The sequence below is a fragment of the Scylla paramamosain genome, chromosome 18 (assembly GCF_035594125.1).
Source record: "Scylla paramamosain isolate STU-SP2022 chromosome 18, ASM3559412v1, whole genome shotgun sequence".
Taxonomy (NCBI): domain Eukaryota; kingdom Metazoa; phylum Arthropoda; class Malacostraca; order Decapoda; family Portunidae; genus Scylla; species Scylla paramamosain.
Window position 1 is genome coordinate 4,291,511 of NC_087168.1, and position 18,882 is coordinate 4,310,392.

An 18,882-nucleotide genomic window follows, 5' to 3' on the forward strand; every position below is an offset into this window, starting at 1 on the left:
CAAGGAAGGAGAAGAGAAGATAAGAGAAGAGAATTTAAGAGGAGAGAAGTTGAGAGGAGAAAAGTTAATAGGAGAGGAGAGAAGAAGAGAGGAGGAGAGGAGAGGAGAGGAAAGAAGAGGAGAGCAGAGCAGAGAAGAGAAGAGAGGACAGGAGGGGAGAGAAGAAAACAGAAGACAAGAGAGAGAAAAGAGGAGAGGAGAGAAAAGAGAAGAGATGAGAGGTGAGGAGAAAAGAGAGGAGAGGAGAGAAGAGGAGAGGAAAGGAGAAAGTAGAGGTGAGGAGAGGAGAAAGGAGAGGAGAGGAGAAAGGAGAGGAGAGGAGAGAGGAGAGGAGAAAGGAGAGGAGAGGATAGGAGAGTGGAGAGGAGAGGAGAGAGGAGAGGAGAGGAGAGTGGAGAGGAGAGGAGAGTGGAGAGGAGAGGAGATACGAGAGGAGAGGAGAGAAAATAGAAAAGAGAGGGGAGGAGGAGAGAGGAGAGGAGAGAGCGACAGCCAGAGCCAGAGCGAGGGAGAGCTTCCTCCTGTCCAGTCATCATTGAACCGTACAAGTGAAATTTTAGCGCGCTTTTTGAGTTCGTAGTGTTGCCCCAATATTTTCTGTACCACTTTCATGTGCTGCAGTGTTTCACATCACAATCTCCTCATTCATTATATACTTTTACATTTAGATTTTCGCCTTGCATTGTGATGTGCATTTTTTGTCCGCAGTTTAAGTGTTAATCGAGACTACTTTCTTAATCCATTATCCTTAATCCAGACTGTTCTTAATCCTCTGTCGTTAATCCCGGGTATTTTTAATTCTCTATTCTTAATCCAGAGTATTTTCTTAATCTACTATTCTTAATACCGACTATTTTCTTAATTCAGTGTCCTTAATTGAGACTTTTCTTAATCCACTATCCTTAATTCTGACTATTTTCTTAATCAGTATCCTTAATCCAGACTTTTGCTCAATTTACTATCCATATTCTGAATTTCTTGACTCCACTATCATTGTTACAGTCTATTTTCCTGATCCACTATCCTTAATCCATTTCTTCATTTAACATCCTTAATCCGGAACAATTTGCCTAGTGTCCTTAATCCAGACTGTTTCTGTACTCAGTTCACTAGTCTTATTTTCTTTTTGTGAGCTACATTTGAGCAGGCTTTTTATTCATTTATTTCATCCCTCTGCTGATCTCCATGATACATTACAAAAAAAAAAAAAAATGAATGCAGAGGGGACGTGGGGGAGGTTGGCCCGCTCAGTGAGGGAAGATGTCGAGGCGGAATTGTTTTCTGTTGATCTTCTGTTGAGGTCATGGTCGAATCAACATAATCTATGGCTGCTCGTAATTGACGGAGCAGTGCTCGTATTCTTCTTGGCCTGAGTGTCATGTTCCTCCTTGTCCTGCCTCTTCTTCTTAACCTGCATGTCATGTTTCTCCTGCCTCTTCTTCTTAGCCTGGGTGTCATGTTCCTCCTTATCCTTTGACGTCTTATCTGTTTGTTTGTTTATGTTTTTTTTTCTTTTTTTTTTATGGATATTATTTATTTGTTTGAAGGTAGTGATACTCCTACCGCTTGTCACGCAATGATTTTTGTCTCAGCTTCTTCCTAAGCAGTAAAATCTCAGTGTGATTTGTGTGTGCTTCTTCATTGTCTTCAACATCCATCACAACATCCTCTTCCTTGTCCTATGGCAGAATCTCCTGGTCCTCGACGCCTCAAGGCTTGTTCACCTGCATCTCAACTGGTCCCATAATGCTGTGTCGCGTCCTGGCTGCTCCAAGCCTGGTATTGATGTCTCTGCCGAGGCCTCTGCTCACGCCCCTCCCAAGGCGTGCCTATTCGTGCCTCTGCCTAGCCCATCGCGGATGCCTGGCCGTGCCTGCCACGCAGTCCTCCTTGCTTGCTTCTCTGATTTTGTTTGACATAAGACCACGCCTTATAGCCTTGCTGATCTCGATGCTGGATGCCCTCCGCAGGCCTCTGGTAATACTGTTTCCAATAATCCTGCTGACCGTGATGGTGGCGTGCCTCCTCAGGCCTCTGGTTGCACCACTCCCAATGCTCAATAGAACTGTGGCAATAACAGCCGTGGTGAATCGTGTGGTGACGTTGTTGTTGTTGAGGAGTGTGGTGATACACTCTCCCGTATCCCTGCTGATGACTGTGGTGCCTGGTTTTTGACCCTTCGTGCCATGGGTACTGGTTGTTTTGTTGAAGCGTTAGGCGAGACACCGCATGATGCTCCTGCTGAGCAGCGAGTTGAGAACTCTGTTGATACTTGTTATGACGCCCCTGCTGAGGCAGCCGGTGACCTTGGTGCTGGGGTGCGCCCTGACGGCTGTAATGAAGCAGGCCGTCCGGGAGGCATCGCGAGGGAGCGCTGTATCCCAGCAGCAACTGGCCCAGCAAAGAGCACGGCGTGGTGTACCGGCCTGGGGCGTGTGCGGCGGGCGCCAGCACCAGGTACGCGTGCTGGAAGGCCCTTCGCGCCTCCCAGACACGGAAGGACGATCGGCCCAGATCATTGCCGGGTGTCAGTGGGTCCTGGATACACAGATCTGCCCGGCGGTGGCCACCGGGCATGACGGTGGGCACGTCTTCTTTGCGCAGGTAGCGGCCGCCCTCCAGCACGCTGATGCCCGTCGTGGCGTATGAAAATTGATGTCCATAAAAATAAAAGAACCTCAAAAGCACCAGAGCAGGATCTTTTCGTTCCTCAGGCGGGACCTGCAGCTGCAGGAGGCTGGTGGCCATGAGCGTGACGGCGTAGGAGGAGACGCCTCCTGTGAAAACTTGGCCAAGGTTTAATTGTTTCAGATAATATCTCACGAACAAAACCACAGGCGTCAATGTGTTAAACTGCTTTTTGAAGTCTGCCACCAGCACCGCGGCGCGCACAGCCGCCTCGCCGCCGAGAGACACGTCCATCTCCACTCCGGTCTGCTGATGGACAAATTTAACCAGAGGGACAGTGGCCTTCTCAAGAACCTTGAGTGAGGCAGGCAGTGCCACGCCCTGCTGCAGGAGGGCGTCCCTCAGGACCAACAGAGGCGGCGGCGAGGGTGGCCACTGTCCCACCAGCGTGAGGTCGACGTCGCTGTCTGGCAAGTACAGGCCGTTAGCCAGGCTGCCCATGACCTGGACTTGTGCCGCGGGCCACAGCGCACCAACCGCGCCCCTCACGTCTTCCACCGGGCGCATCCTGCGCCGGGACTCCGCCTCGGTTCCTCCCGCCCAGCGATGGAAGTCCAGGACTTCTTGGCGAAGAGCCTGCAGGGAGCCGTTGTAGGAAGGCGGCGGATACTGCCATGGCGGAGGCGGGTAGGTCATTGCAGGCTGTGTGATTGGTGCAGCGTGGTGGTGTGGCTGGTGTGTCAGGTGGTGATCTATGGCGGCGACTGGGGACCTGTTCACGTCTTCCTCGATGTGTTCTTCCACCTCAGTAACCGCTGATTTATGTTGCTCCTCAGCAGCAGGTTCCCCCTTGAGAGTGTCGCCAGCAGGGAAACAAGAGTCGTTGTTGTTGTTCTTTGCTTCTACAGTTTGTTCCTGCAAATTGTGTTGAGCCTCCAGACTTTCGTTTTCCCGCGACTGCTCCTGAATTGTACACGCCGCGTTAGACGCTTCCACTATTGTCACTTTCCCTTCCTCATCAATGTCTTGGTTTTCTACGTCTTTCTGCCCTAGCTGCTGTTCATCCTCTATTTCCATGCCCTCCTCTTTTTCCATCATCGTCACTTTCTCTTCCTCGCCAGTGTGCTGTTCCTCCTCACCTTTCTGTTCCCGCGTCCAATCTAGGATGATCGTCCTGGCCTGTTTCTCTTCCATTATATTACTTTCCTCTTCCTCATCGCTGTGGTCAGCCGTCAGAGTCGTCTGATTCCCTGCCTCCTTTGGCTCTGTGGATAGCACTTCATGCTCTTCCACTGCCCACGCCTCCTCTTGCTGTTGTTCCAGCATCAGTTCCGGCACTACTGGCACTGCCTCCTCGTCCTCCACTAACGTCACGCTCTCTTCTTCATCCCTGTGGTGTTCTGCACCCTCTCGTTCCACACCAGTGACTGGTTCTTTTCCAGTGATAGTTGGCAATGTCACATTGACGGTGGTTGGTACCTCTTCAGGGAGTGGAGGCACCTCTGCACGGGAGGACTCTTTAATCGTGCAAGTACTTTGGTTATTGCAGTGATTAACATTATTCTGAAACTTTTTGTTTTTCTTCCTACGACGGCGACGAGTTCTTTTTGCTTTGTGAGTTTGTTCTTCGTGTGTCGCGGACTTCTCTTCCGTGCCCGTCTGTTCCTTAACTGATGAATGACCGTCAGACACTTTCACTTCCTCGACAACATCATGATTTTCTTCGTCTTTCTCCTCCAGCATCTGTTCATTCCCTGTTTCCATCTCTTGTTCTTCCATCATCGTCACTTTCTCTTCCTCGCAAATGTTTTCCTCGTCACGCTCCTGTTCCAGCGCCCGCTCTTGGAGGGTCGTCTTTGCCTCTTCCTCCTCCATCATATTCGTTTCTTTTTCTTCATTATTTTGAGTCTTTTTCTTGTTTTTCTTCCTTCGATGGCGCCGAGTTCTTTTTGCATTCTTCTGAGTTTGTTTTTCGCATGTTATGAATTTCTCTTCCGTGGAGTGGTTTCCCGGCACCTTGCCTGTCTGTTTACCTTCATTCTGAGAGACAGTGGTGCATTGTGCTTTCAGTTGATCGTTCAAGTGATTCAGGTTGCTGTTCTTCTCCTGTTCCTCCTCAACAGCCTCGTTCCGTTCATTGTGTTTCGTTTTCATGATGTTATTGAGGGGCTTGCTCTTCTCCAGTTCCTTATTTATAGACTCATTCTGTTCACCAGTGCACGCAAAGTTGTTTTTCCACACCACGCCTACGATAATTGGAGAGGTGAGGCCGGTGAATGGTGGCGTGGTCGTGCTTGTGTTTTGATCTTCAGCAAGGGGTTTCAAATTTTGCTCGACTGAGTCTGTTATTGGTGAGTGAACGTGTACGTTGTCTTTAGCCTCACTACATTTTACTTCCTCTTCCATCTCACTGTGGTCAGTGAGTGGAGGAGGTGAGGCGCCGTCATGTTCCCCAGCACCTGTCTCCCCGTGAGGCAGGGAGACGGCGAGGTGCTGGCTTCGTTTCCGCTTCCTCAGTCGTCGGCAAAGCTTCTGGAAGCAACAACGGACCCATGAGAAGCAACACGCCTTTTCAGGCTGCGCGTCTGAGTCGTTGCCAGCTTCCATCACGCTGCTTTGCTGCGACAAGGACTCGGAGTGGCTCATTGCGGCAAATTGACTCTGCGTTTTGTTGATGCGCTTATTATAGACCATGTGCTCCTGAAGGCTCACCATGGTGACTAATCTTACAGAGAACTGGTTGGTAGACCCTGGCCTTGGCATACACTTGGCCCAGCCTCCAGCGCAACCTGAACCAACTCCAAGCTATCACTCCAAGGACCCAACCAGCCAATCACCTTCCGAGAAGCAACCCTTGCCTGCTTTTCATTGGTAGAGGAATTAAGCTCATTTTTGTTTGATTTTGTATTATGAAAGTTTTTTTTTTTCAAGACTTTTTAGAAATTTCTTCGTTATTTTTTGTCTTTCCTTTTTGTAAGCCATACTTTTTTCCTTCGTTTTTTGAAGAAATAAATACTCGTACAGCTTGTCACGCAGTGACTTTTGTCACATGTTGTCAATGTCATTTTTTTTCTTTACTTTAACTTTTTTTCTATTCACTAAATACTCCCACAGCTTGTGCAGACGGTGATTCTTGTGTTAGCTTTTTCACTTTTTTTTAGACGTTTTATTTGTTTTTGTCTCAGCTACTTTTGTCTTTTTTGTAGGCTTTGGCTATTTTTCTTGTTTTTATTTATTTATCTTTTCCCTGGCCAGTACGTCTTGTTCACACAGTGATTTTTGTCTCCGCTTTTTCAGAGGGATTCTTTTTTCTAGACCTTTTACTTATTTATTTTTTTTCTGGCAATTTTCATTAACTATTTCCTTTAAAGGCATAATTTTTTTTTTTCTTTCTTTCTTTCTTTATTTATTTTTTTTCGAGACAGTAACTACACCTACGTCACCTTGTCACAGTGATTTTTGTCTCAGGTTCTGCAATGTATCTTGTTTTTACGCCAAATCTTTTATTTTTATATTTTTCTAGGTAGTAAATACTCCTATTCCTTGAGCACACGGTGATGTTTCTCTCGGCTTCCCCACTTTATATATATATATATATATATATATATATATATATATATATATATATATATATATATATATATATATATATATATATATATATGTATATTTTTTTTTTCTCTCAGCTACATCAGTCTTTTTTTTTCTTATCTTTAATTATTTATTTATTATTATTTTTTTCTAAGAAGTAAATATTCCTTCGTCTTGTTCAAACAGTGATTTTTGTATCGCTGCCTTCATTGTCTATTAAAGCTTTTTTCAAGACAGTAGTTAGTCGTACGGTTTGTCACAGCTATTTTTGTCTAAGCTTCTTTACCGAGTAAATTTTTTTTTTTTTTTTTTTTTTTTAAGCAGTACATTCTCGTGCGACTTGATGACACTGTGAATTTTGTCTCAGCTTATTCAATGTCTTTATGTCTTTATTTTAAGGTTTTTATTATTTGTTATTAATTTTCTTTTTACTTTCTTTTTTTCTTTTTTTTCTTTTTTGCTTTTTGGGACATATGTTTTTTACTTCCTGTCTTCAAGGCAGAAAATACTCACGCGTATTGTCTTAGTAATTTTTCACAGTGTAAGTGTGTTTTTTTTCTTTCTGTATTTCTTTCTTTTTTTTTTTTTTTTTTTTCAAGGCAATAAATAGTCAACCCGCTTGTCACACCGTGACTTTTCTCTCACGTTCTTCAATGTCTTTTTGTTTCGACGCTTTACTTTTTTTTTTTTTTTTTTTAAGGCAGTAAACATTCCTGCAGTTTGTGCAGACTGATTTTTGTCCAGACTGTTTACTGTATCGTGTCTCAGCTAATTCAGCTTTTTTTTTTTTTTTTCTGGGGTTTTCTCTCTTTTCTTATTTTTTTTTTAAACTAAATATTTTTATGCTTTTTGACTCGGCTTCATGATGTTCTTTACCGTGGTTCTTCCACCGCTTTTTTTTTTCTCTCTCTTTTCGGGACTTTGTTTATTATTTTTTTTCTCAGGTTTTTCAATGCCTTTTTTGTTGTTTTTAAGACATTTTTTTTAGAGTTTTCTTCTTTAAAGGAAGCAAATATTCCTACTGCTTCTTGCAAAGTGATTACTAAGCTTCTTCAGTGTCCTGATATTTTTTTTTTTTTTTTTTTTTGGTTTTCATGTCTGTAAATACCCCTACGGCTTTTTGTTTGGTTTCAGCTTCTTCAATGTGGTTTTTAAGGGTTTATATATATATATATATATATATATATATATATATATATATATATATATATATATATATATATATATATATATATATATATATATATATATATATATATATATATAATTATTATTATTTTTTTTTTAAGAGTAACAAGTGATTCGGGTTGAGACTGATTTTTGTGTTGCTTTTTTTTTACTTCATTTATTTTTTTGGGGGGCACTTTGCCATACAGTGGTTTTTTTGGGGGGGCACTTTGCCACACAGTGGTTTTTGTCTCAGCTTCTTCAGATTCTTTAATTTCTACTTTTACTTATATTTTCTTTACTTTTATTTTCTAGGCGGTAAATATTCCTACAGTTTGTGCACACAGTGAATGTTCTCTTTGATTTTCAATATCTTTTTTCTTTTGAATTTTATTTATTTATTTCATTTTTTTGTCTGAGCTACTTCAGTCTTTTTTTTTTTTTTCTAAATTTAGCTCTTTTATTTATTTTTTATAAAAAGTAAATACGGGTTGTTCACACGGTGATTTTTTTTTCTTCAACTTTCAGGACGGTAATTATTGATACAACTTGAGCACACAGTGAATTTGTTCTCAGCTTCTCCAGTTTTATCTACTGATTTATTTTTATCGATAAAAAATATTAATTACTTTTTGCCTTTGCTCATTCGTTGTGCTTTTTTTTCTTTTTGATGGCATATGATATTTATTTTCTTTTTTCCAGGCAATAAATACTCATACGCCTTATCACAGAGTGATTTTTGACTGCTTCGAGTGTTTTTTTCTTTCTTCTGTATTCATTTATTATTTTTTAAGGCAGTAAATACTCGTAGAGTTTGCGCACACACTCACTTTTGTCTCGGCTTCTCCATTTCCTTTCTTTTTAATTATTTATTTATTGTAATTTTGTCTCAGCTGCTGCAGTGTATGCTTTTTTTTCTCCTTTAGTAATGTTTTTTGGTTTATTTATTTATTTTTTTCTAGGCAGAAAATACTCCCACGGCTTATTTAGTAATTTCTGTCTCAGCTTCTTTAATGTTTTATTTATTTATTTATTTTATTTTTATTTTTTTTCAAGACAGTAATTAATGATACGGCTTGCCACAGTGATTTTTGTCTAGGTTTCTTTTAATATATATATATTTTTTTTCAAGGCAGTAAATACTCCTATGTCTTGTTTAAACTGATTTTTCTCACAGCTTCGTCTTTTTTAAGACTTATTTATTTATTTATTTATTTATTTATTTATTTATTATTATTATTATTATTATTATTATTATTATTATTATTATTATTATTATTATTATTAATATTATTATTTTATTTATTTATTCATTATTTGTAAGGCAGCAAATACTTAGACGACGTGTCCACACAATGATGTATGTATGATGTAATTCACAAGTTTTCAGTGTCATTTTTTTCTACACTTTGCTTCTTTCAATTTTTCCTGTGCACTAAATACTGCTACAACTCTTGCACACACTGATTTTTGTCTCAGCTTCTTCACTTTTTTTTTTTTTTGTCTTTATTTATTGTTTTTGTGTCAGCTACTTTTGTCTTTTCTCTAGACTTTGATTATTTTATCTTTTTTTTTTTTTCCTGGACAGTAAAGATTCTTACGTCCTGTTCACTCAGTGATTTTTGTCTCCGCTTTTTCAGTTTTTTTTTCTTTTAGACCTTTTATTTATTTATTTTTTTATTGTCAGTTTTATCTTTATTTATTTATTTTGTCTTTATTTATTTGTAAGGCGTTTTTTTTTTCCTTTGTTTTTCAAGACAGTAACTGGTCCTGCGGACTGTCACACTGATTTTTGTGTCAGGTTCTTTAATGTATCTTTTTACTACGGTTTATGTTTATTTTTTATATTTATTTATTTTATGCAATAAATACTTTTATTTCTTGTGCAGAGAGTGATGTTTGTCTCGGCTTCTGAACTTTTCTTTTTTTTTTACTTTGTATTTATTATATTTTTGCCTCAGCTACTTCAGCGTCTTATTTTTCTTGGCAATAGATTCTCCTACGTCTTGTCTACACAGTAATCTTTGTTTCGCTTTCTTCATTGTTTTTAAGGCTTCTTTCAAGACAGTATTTACTCATACGCCTTGTCACAGTTATTTCTGTCTAAGCTTCTTTACTGTTTTTTTTTTTTCGGAGTGGGTGGGGGGAGGGGGGGGCAGTTGATACTCCTAGGACTTGATGACACAGTGAATTTTCTCTCAGCTTATTTTAAGACTTTTTATAACGATTATTTTTCTGTTTGCTTTAAGGGCAATAAATACCCTTATGACTTGCCCTCACAGTGAATGTGTCATCAGTTTCTCCAGACTTTTTAAATTTTATTCTTTTTTTTTCTTTACTGTTTTTTTTCTCTTTTTTTTAGAATATGTTTTTTTATTTGGTATTTTGAAGGCAGTAAATGCTCATGCGGCTCGTCATAAAGTGATTTTTCTCAGTTTCTCAAGTATTTCTTTATTTCTTTAATTTTTTCAAGGTAATGAACACTCAAACCGCTTGTCACACTGATTTTTCTCTTACTTTCATCTGCGCTTTACGTTTTGTCCTTTCTTTTCTTTTCTTTTTTTTTTCAAGGCAGTAAACACTCCTACAGTTTGTGCAGGCAGTGATTTTTGTCAAGACTTTTTATGTACTATTTGGTGTCTCAGGTAATTAGACTTTTTCTTCTTCTTATTTTTTTTTTTTTGTAAAAAGTAAATATTTCCATGGCTTGTTCACACTAATATTTGACTCTGCTTCTTCAGTGTTTTTAAAATTCTATTTATTTATTTATTTTTTTATGACACCATAATTATATTGATGTGGCTTTTCACAGTGATTTTTGACCAAGCTCCTTCACTTTTCTTTCTTTCTTTCTTTCTTTCTTTCTTTTTTTTGAAGGCAGCAAATTGTATTGCGGCTTGTTCACAGTTATTTTTGTCTCTGGTTCGCCACGTCTTTGTTTTATTGTTTTTATTATTTACTTTTAACTCTGAAGGCTTGTTCACACACACTGTTTTGTCTCAAGATCTTTATTTTTTCCTTAGTTTTCTTTTTATATTATTTTTTTCTACCTCAGCTTCTTCAGTTTTTTTTTTTTTTCGTTCTTTCTAAGACTTTTTTTTTTTTTTTTTAAGGCAGTAAATATTGATACGGCTTGTCACAAAGTGATTTTTGGCAGCTTCTCTACTTTTTATGCATTTTGTTACTTTGTTTTAAGGTAGTAGATGCTGTTACCGCTTGTCACAGTGATTTTCGTCTCATTTTTTTCAATGTATTTTTTTTTTCACTTTACTTGTTTTATTCATATTTTTTTTTTCTTTTTACTTTCCTATACAGTAAATATTCCTACGAGTTGTCACAGTGATTTATCTGAGCCTCTTCACTGTCTTCTCTATTTATCGCCAGATCTTTTCCTTGTCCTACGGCAGGATCTCCTTGTGCTGGACACCTGAAGGCTCTTTGAGCTGCGTCTCAACTGTTCCCATAATGCTGTCTCGCGTCTTGGCTGCTCCCAGCCTGGTATCCATGCCTCTGCTGAGGCTTCTGCTCACGTCCCTCCTAGCGCGCGCCTATTCGTGCCTCTGCCTAGCCCATCGTGAGGCCTGGCCCTCCATGCTTGCTGCTCTGATTTTGTTTGTTTCTTCTTCTTCTTCTTCTTCTTCTTCTTCTTCTTCTTCTTCTTCTTCTTCTTCTCCTTCTTCTTCTTCTTCTTCTTCTTCTTCTTCAAGGCAGTAAATACTCCATCGCTTGTCACAAAGTGGTTTTTGTCGTAGCTTCTTCATTGTCTTTTCTTTTAAGTCTTTTATTTATTCTTTTATTTTCAAGGCAGCAAACATTCATAGGGCTTGTTCACACACTGACTTTTGACTCTCACCGCATCTCCTCGGTGTTTTTTTTTTTTTCAAGGCTTTTCACACACTGATTTCTGTCTCAGCTTCTTTATGTCTTTTTCATTTATTTATTATTTATTTTTTTTTACTTTCAAGGCAGTAAATATTCAGTCGACTTGCTCACACAGTCACTTCTTACCTTCTCTAGTTTTTTTCTTAGACTTTAGAATTTTTATTATTTTTATTTATTTATTTATTTATTTTTTTTTTTTTTTGCTCTAGCGTCTTTACTTATTTTTTCTTGTTTGTAAGGCACATTTTTTACTTCATTTTTCAGTGCAGTAAATTGTTAGACGGCTTGTCACAGTGATCTTTGTCTCATCTTCATTGTCTTGTTTTAAAGCTCTTACTTATTATTTCATTATTATTGTTATTATTATTATTATTATTATTGTTATTATTGTTATTATTATTATTATTATTATTATTATTTATTTATTTATTTATTTTCAAGTTTGTAAACATTCATACGGCTTGTTCACACACTGACCTTTGTCTCTGCTTCTCCACTTTTTTTTTTTTTTTATGTATTTCATTTATTTATTATTTTAAGGCAGTAAATACTTGTACTTCTCAGTTTTTTAAGGGATTTTTTTTTTCTTTTTCAAGGCAGTAAATACGCCTACGGCTTGTTACACAGTGATTTTTGACTAAGCTTCTTGAGTGCCTTTTAGTATTTTTTTGCTTTATTTTTTGTGTAAATAGTATATGTATCATCACTGAGATGATAGTTAACGGAAGAGGTGATTAAGGGAAGGTGGGGTAAGACGGAATACTTAACAAAGTATTGAGTCTAGAAACCACATTTATTTAATTTTTTTGGGGATTTGTGGTGGTGGTTGGGGGATTTGAGGTTTGTGGTGGTGCTTTGGAGTGTTGTGTTCGAAATCCACACCCGGGTCACGGTTTTTGAAAGAAAAGAATGAGACACGAGATGTTACAAAATCAAAAGTTTTATTGGACCAAAAACAAAATGACGGGATAAGATGGACCTCAGGGGTCCATCTTGCCCCTCGAACTGAACATGAAGTAGCAAATCCTTACTGGCACAAATCACACACAAAAACCTCTTCCTCATCATCATCTATCCCCGCTCATTGCTCATGAGCCCAGCGTTTGCAAATAGCACAACAAACCCACCCTTCTCCTCTCAGAATCACCAAGTGTGTCATTGCAGTACAAACATTCAGTTGACTTTCCATCTTCACTGTAGCTATCACTGTCTTGAGACCAGGAAGGTCCAGCTTTTACTTGCTTTGCTTTTTTCTGTTTTGTTGTCTTTTTGTTAGGTTGTTTGTTTGATGCAGACATTGCCAGTTCCTTTTTCTTCTTGTCTTCTCTCCCTCGGCGCTTCTGTGGTATAGCAAAGTCTTTTTCCTTTTTCTTTTGAGTTTCTGATTCTAACTCTGTTTTATACGGAGATGGTGTCAAAACAAGAGGTCGCCCTTGGGGCCTGGCTCTCTTCTTTCGTACAGTTGTGGCCACCTTTGGCAAGGGAATTATGTCCTGGGGTGAACTACCTGGCTTGAACAGTCTCCGAGCAACTTTTGGCACCAAAACACTGGAATTTTCTGGCTCAACAGCTTCCAAGTCAGATTCATTCTCCAGGGCCATGATTGACTGGGCAACTGGTTCGTCTAGATCTTCCTCTTCTTGCTCACCTTCGAATGGAATATCTGTTGGGTGGGCAGGTAAATAGTCAGCTTCGCCAAAAACCTGGCTGTTCAATGGAAAAATTCCCGTTTTCCTAAAACTACTGATGGCTGTATTTGGAACAGCAGCCTGTAGATAGGCCTCTCCGAATAATGCACTTAGTTTGTAGACGGTCACCTGCCTGCCAGGACTGTTTGTGAGCAATGTTTCAACAGCCTTCACATAGTAGGCATCCAACAGTTTCATGAAGGAAACATCCAGTGGTTGCATTCGGTGACTACAGTGTGGTGGCAAAATTAGAATTTTGCACCGTTGTAACACTTGTCTCATCGACATTGAAAATCCTGTGCAGAGGAAAAAAAAAAAAAAAAAATGGTCTGCTTGCGCTAAGGATGAAATGTCAAAGAACTTGCCATCGTTTCTGGGGTTGAATAATTTTGTTCTTGCAGCAGAAGTTGCTTTTGGGGTTCGAATTACAAGTTGTGGATGACGGCGATGGAATCCCAGTAGCCAGTCCTTACCCGCCAGTCCAACCTGATAAAAAGACAGAAATAATGTTTTAGGCTGTACAATTGCAACTCCGACTCGGAGCATATTGGGATGTAAACTGACATGAAATAAAGAGTCCTGTTTTGTGGCTATATCTCACCTCTTTGTTAAATTTGTGGTCCACATTATTTCTCCTTGCTGCATGGAAGGCAATGTAGCGAACATCCCGTGTAGTCAGTTTGAAAAATCGAGCCTCCATTGACAAAATGTGAGTCACCAACTCTGCCTCTTGTGCAGCATTGAATACAGTCCTGATAGGGCCAAGCATCTGGAAAATGAGTCACAAACAATTTATTTCACACAAAAAAAGCGATAAAATGTTAAATATGGAAAGACACTAGACTAAACAACAACCTTTTATTAGGCTTGCCTGATAGAATTACAAGAAAAATGCATAATTAATTAAAAAAAAAAAAAAAACTCAGGGAGTCCTAAAACTATGATGTGTGCTGAGCAGTTCCTTGCCTTAGTGGATCCAGTTGCTGTCTTATTCTTGTCACAGGCACGGCGCCCGACTGTACCCTTAGGCACGTTGAATTCTTTTTGAAGCTTTCTTCAAGCCCATGTTTTTTTCCTCTAACTGCAGCTATTGCTCTTTCCATAGCTGCCTCAGTCCATTCCCCTCTGCTACTAACTCTTACATATTTTCGAGGCATCTATGGAGAAAAAAAAAAAAAAAGAATGTGTAGAGCTTGTGAAATAAATAGTGTGAGGGGTGAGATGGAACCCCATAGGTTCCATCTTACCGCCAAAAGTAAATATTCACTGTAAAGTAGAAGCATTTACCGTAGCATCCATGTTTTCTTTATAAATTTATGGCACATATATGTCATGTATACACTCATGGGCATATCTGACATAAGTAGTAAATTCTTATAACAATTATTTCAAAACAAAACATGCAGTGTCTCACCTTGCGCATATAACATCAGCACTACGTAAAAGAACAAACCTCCACTCAGAAGCACAAGGAGCACTGAGCATGCATTACTGGCACTGCTGACAGCAATGACGTCGTTGTTGCGTGACGTGAAGGACATCTAGGAGTTAAATTTTGAACCTCTTCCTTTCTGCTTGAGATTAGATGGGGGGGGGTTCCATCTCATCCCATGGGTCCGTCTTACCCCACCTTCCCCTACCTATGTTTTGTTTTTAACTGCACATCTTTATTTCATAACTATTTGGTGTCTATTGTATGTAATATCTGTTCCTTTATCTGTATATCTATTTTTATACATGTTCTTGGTGGTATACTATATAATCTGTATGTACAATGGTGGTTGGTGTGTGGTGTATCACGCGTGTCGCTGCGCATTTGTCTTGTTGGTTGGGCGGAGAGGTGGCCACGCGGGGCTGGACTAGCAGGCCGGTTTCTGTTCGGATGGCTTGAGCACTGGGCAGGCGTGACGAGGGAAAGTGTGGGCAATGTATCTGGTTGTTGCAGTAAGGGTTATGTGATATGTTCTTTAGTGTCATATTATTACTTTTATACATGTACATGCTAGCATAGGAAACTGTATTGTGTTGCCAGGACCTACACATGATTTGTGGAGGGTAGTGTGCATGGCCCTTGTGTTATTTAGTGTCAGTGACCACTTCTTTTATCCATGTAGGTATAAGTTAGTAGAGTGAACTGTATCATGTTGGCAGGACCTACAAGTGATTGGTGGAGGGTAGTGAACATGGCCCTTATCGTTTCTCACTAAACTCGGAGGTTACAACGTGAGTGATATGTTTGGATTTATTGAATTCATATTAAAATAGTGTGAAATTATGTGACTGTATATTACAAGCTTCAGGTTTGATGTTGAGGGTCCTTTCTTTACATCTCAGTTTATGCTTTGACTTGAATGCACATTGACTGTGATGATCTTCACAGGTTGAAATAAATGACATTACAACGAAACCACGAGTTTACTGTGAACCATTTCAACGTTGTTCCATGAAGGGTGAGGACGAGGAGATTGAGGCGCTGAAGAGGAAAAGGGCAGTGGCCAAGGGCAAGTTCACCAGGAAGGGCAACCTCTTCACCACAGCACACGGTGATGAGGCACCCGTCGTAGTACAACAGGGTATTTATGAAGAGGTTGAGTTGGCATTTAAGAATGTTGAAGATATCAGTGATGAACTAATTGAGTTACTTAGAGGAAGCTGATCAGTATGTTTCGGAGCTGGAAGCAGAGAAAATTAAATTTAAAACAGATTTGGAAAATGTAAAGTCTGCCCAATAGAATCAGATTCAGTAAGCCTCATTAGGAACACTACAAGAAACTTACTGTGAAAAAAAAAAACTTGATCCTCCCATTTTTCTGGTGATTTAAGAGATTTCCCCAACTTTAAAGATGAGAGACTAGTGCCCACATATGGACTGGATCCATATGCTTTAAGTCCTAAACTAACCATGTAATATTTTTGAAAATGCTCTCATTGTGATTCCCATGCAAAGTTTCTGTGATAATTTGGATAAGATCTAACCTAACCCAACCAGTAACTAAACCTAACAGAGGGTCATAATAGCCCACATGGGACCTCGTCTGTATCAAATCAGCTGCTCTCTCTCTCTCTCTCTCTCTCTCTCTCTCTCTCTCTCTCTCTCTCTCTCTCTCTCTCTCTCTCTCTCTCTCTCTCTCTCTCTCTCCATGAATGAGAGAGAATGTTTCGCTCCTGCCCCCCCTGGTAACTCTGCATACATAGCAGTAACTGAGAGGTGAAGACATACGGCGGCGGGGCGTAAACCAGCAAAGATAGCCAGCAGTCCTACCAGTCAGCCACGCCAGTTTGGTGGAAGACTGAAATTACCAAAGCTTTGAATGAACAACATTCACAATATTACTGCTTCCAATGTATTTAGTGTCATAGTTATAAAAAAAAAATTTATATATATATATATATATATATATATATATATATATATATATATATATATATATATATATATATATATATATATATATATATATATATATTATATGGACAGCTGTTGGGCATCCCACTGTGTGAATTTAAAACCAGTTTGTTTTTAAGACAGATTTCAGAATGAGTAGCAAAAACCAGCATCAGTTAGAGAAATTTTTCCCAGTGTGCTGCCAGCTTAATCATTATAATTAGAAAAATCTTACTTTTTCCCAGGGCTCGTGTCCTTCCCCTGAGAATTACTGTCATCTCCCTAGGAAGGCATGCCCCCCGGTTAAGAACCAGTGGATTAAATGGTCTAAAATTCATCGAAACTTCTGTCTAAATCCATGAAGCCAGTTTTGCGAGTTGACTGCCATAGTTTTTTGTCACCTTGCCTCACGAATAATGACTAAATCTCATTTGTGAGAAGATTTAAGAAAATAATGTTTTTAGAAGAATTTCATTACGTTTTCAGTTATTTTCCTTGAGTTTCTGTTTTAGAAGATCTGAATTTATGAATTTCTTTATCATAAGGTCTGCATATTCTATTTTGTAATTTTGATGTACTGGTGCTTTAACATTATGCTTAAGTTCTATGTAAACATTATAAACAGATTCACCTAAGTCAGTTTGCTTACATTTTCTTTCGACAAAGTTTTTTCCACGTGAAAAAAAAAGGGATATGAATTTTTTTCCTTCTGTTATGGAATTATACTCACATAAACTAAATTATTAAAAAATACAAAAAGTTTTTTTTTTATTTCCTGAACAGATGATAAAATAAATTAGGTAGTTTGTGAAGGTGACAATATGATACAATTACGTGTTACTCCATGTGAGTATGGAAATTTGAAGCCCGTTAAATGTTACCATTAACAACCTTGTTACAGTGTTGTGCTTGCATTTCAGTTTCACTTGAGTAGTAGGATCTGCCTTGGAGCTGCCATGGAAATGGTCCAATATTGGTTTCCCCGTGATGATCTAGAGATGTACTTGTTGAGGAGGAGTGGAGTGGATTGGAGTGATGAGTCTTTCAGCTGTCTGCTTAAATAAGCCAACAGTGTGTGCATGTACTAACGTGTTGTTTGCCTTACATAGCCAGCAGGATATGCATGTACAAACGTGTTGGGTGATACAGTACTACAACACACACATACACACACACACACACATATCACTGTCATGGCGGACAGAGAAGTCAACGCAAGACAGGCGCTCTTAAAAATTCAACCATCTACATCGCTAAGAGCTGCCCTAGTGGAAATACAGAGGTGAGAGTTCACACTGGTTTTACTCGTTGCCGTCCCATCTCCAAAGTGTTTTGTAGAAAGCAGTTAAATTGTTATAATGAGCAATGAAGAGGGGGCTACTTCAGTCCCCACTATGTTGTTTACACCAACAGGGACTGTCCCGAAGGAGAGACAGACTTCTTGGGATTTGGGGAAGAGGACTGAAGTGTCAGGGAAGCAATGATGAGAAGGAGAATTAATACACTGGAAACTGAAATGAAGGATAGATTTGACAAGATGGAGAAGATGGTTGAAACTTTGAACTCCGAGAAGGGGGTGTGGAAGGTTGCATACGATGATCTACATAAAAAAAAAAAAAAAAACATGTTATATGAAAAGAAAGCAATGGAATGTGAAAGCAAAATGGAAGAATTAAATGAAAAACAGGAAAATTGGAAGAAAGAACAAGAGGAAGAAAAGATTGATTTTAGGAAAATTGTGGAGGAACAAACCAAGGCAAACGACATAAAGCTAACAGAAAAAGTTGTTCAAGTTATAAAACAAAGAAAACTTGGTGAGAGACACTGTGGATAAGAAAAAAAACTGTTGTGGTATTTGGCCTGAAGGAAGAGTGTACACCTCAGTGGACTGAAAGAGAAAAGAAGGAAAATAGATGTGTGGAAAAATTAGTGGAGACATTACAAGGAGAAAAATCTCAATTTCGAAGAAATTAAGATTTGGTAGATATGTTGAGGGTGGACAGCGTCCTATAAAAATAAGTTTTAGGTCACAAGTGGCAGCTGAAGAAACACTAAGTAAAATCTTGGAAACTGGCCAAGGTGAAAGAATATAAACAAGTGTGGATAAAAAGATAGAACCAGAGAAGAGAGAGATACTATAAATGAACTAAGAAAAGAAGCAAATAAAAAAAAAAAATGGAAAACTATTAGAGGTGCAGAAAAGAAACTTCTTTTGGAGGGTCATGGACATGAGGTTGAGAAAGTGGTACAGGAGGGAAGTAAATGTGGAAGGGTCAGATTAAAAGCAGCATACATGAACATAAATGGACTAATGTCAGCAGTGTTGGAACTAGAAGACTATTTAAAATAGGAGAAACTGGACATCATGGAAATCGTTGAAACTAAATTGGCAAGTTAAGGGGATATATTAAATATTGATGAAGGAAAATACAACCTCTGGATGAGAAATAGAAAGAATAAACAGGGAGGAGGTGTAATGCCTCAAGTTAGGAAGGATTTATTAGTGGGATCTGTCACATATGGGGTGGAGGAGGCAGAAGT

At 39.0% G+C, this 18,882-nt stretch overlaps 2 protein-coding genes across 3 annotated transcripts; both read right to left on the reverse strand.

The window, feature by feature from the left end:
* Nucleotides 1–348: 348 nt before the first annotated feature.
* LOC135109036 (uncharacterized) lies at nt 349–6,188 on the reverse strand. The gene has a single exon (XM_064020021.1). It carries the CDS (start codon nt 5,389–5,391, stop codon nt 1,846–1,848), a length of 3,546 nt encoding a protein of 1,181 aa, XP_063876091.1. The 5' UTR covers nt 5,392–6,188; the 3' UTR covers nt 349–1,845.
* A 6,004-nt stretch (nt 6,189–12,192) lies between these two features.
* LOC135109041 (uncharacterized) lies at nt 12,193–14,566 on the reverse strand. Of its 2 annotated transcripts, none has more exons than XM_064020027.1 (4): nt 14,410–14,566; nt 13,923–14,113; nt 13,558–13,725; nt 12,193–13,442 (listed from the first exon to the last, which is right to left on the reverse strand). In XM_064020027.1, exons 3-4 carry the CDS (start codon nt 13,723–13,725, stop codon nt 12,357–12,359), a joined length of 1,254 nt encoding a protein of 417 aa, XP_063876097.1. In that variant the 5' UTR covers nt 13,923–14,113; nt 14,410–14,566; the 3' UTR covers nt 12,193–12,356. The 2 variants fall into 2 exon arrangements, with proteins under 2 accessions (XP_063876097.1, XP_063876098.1); XM_064020028.1 differs by having other exon boundaries at nt 14,371–14,565.
* Between the last annotated feature and the right edge of the window lie 4,316 nt (nt 14,567–18,882).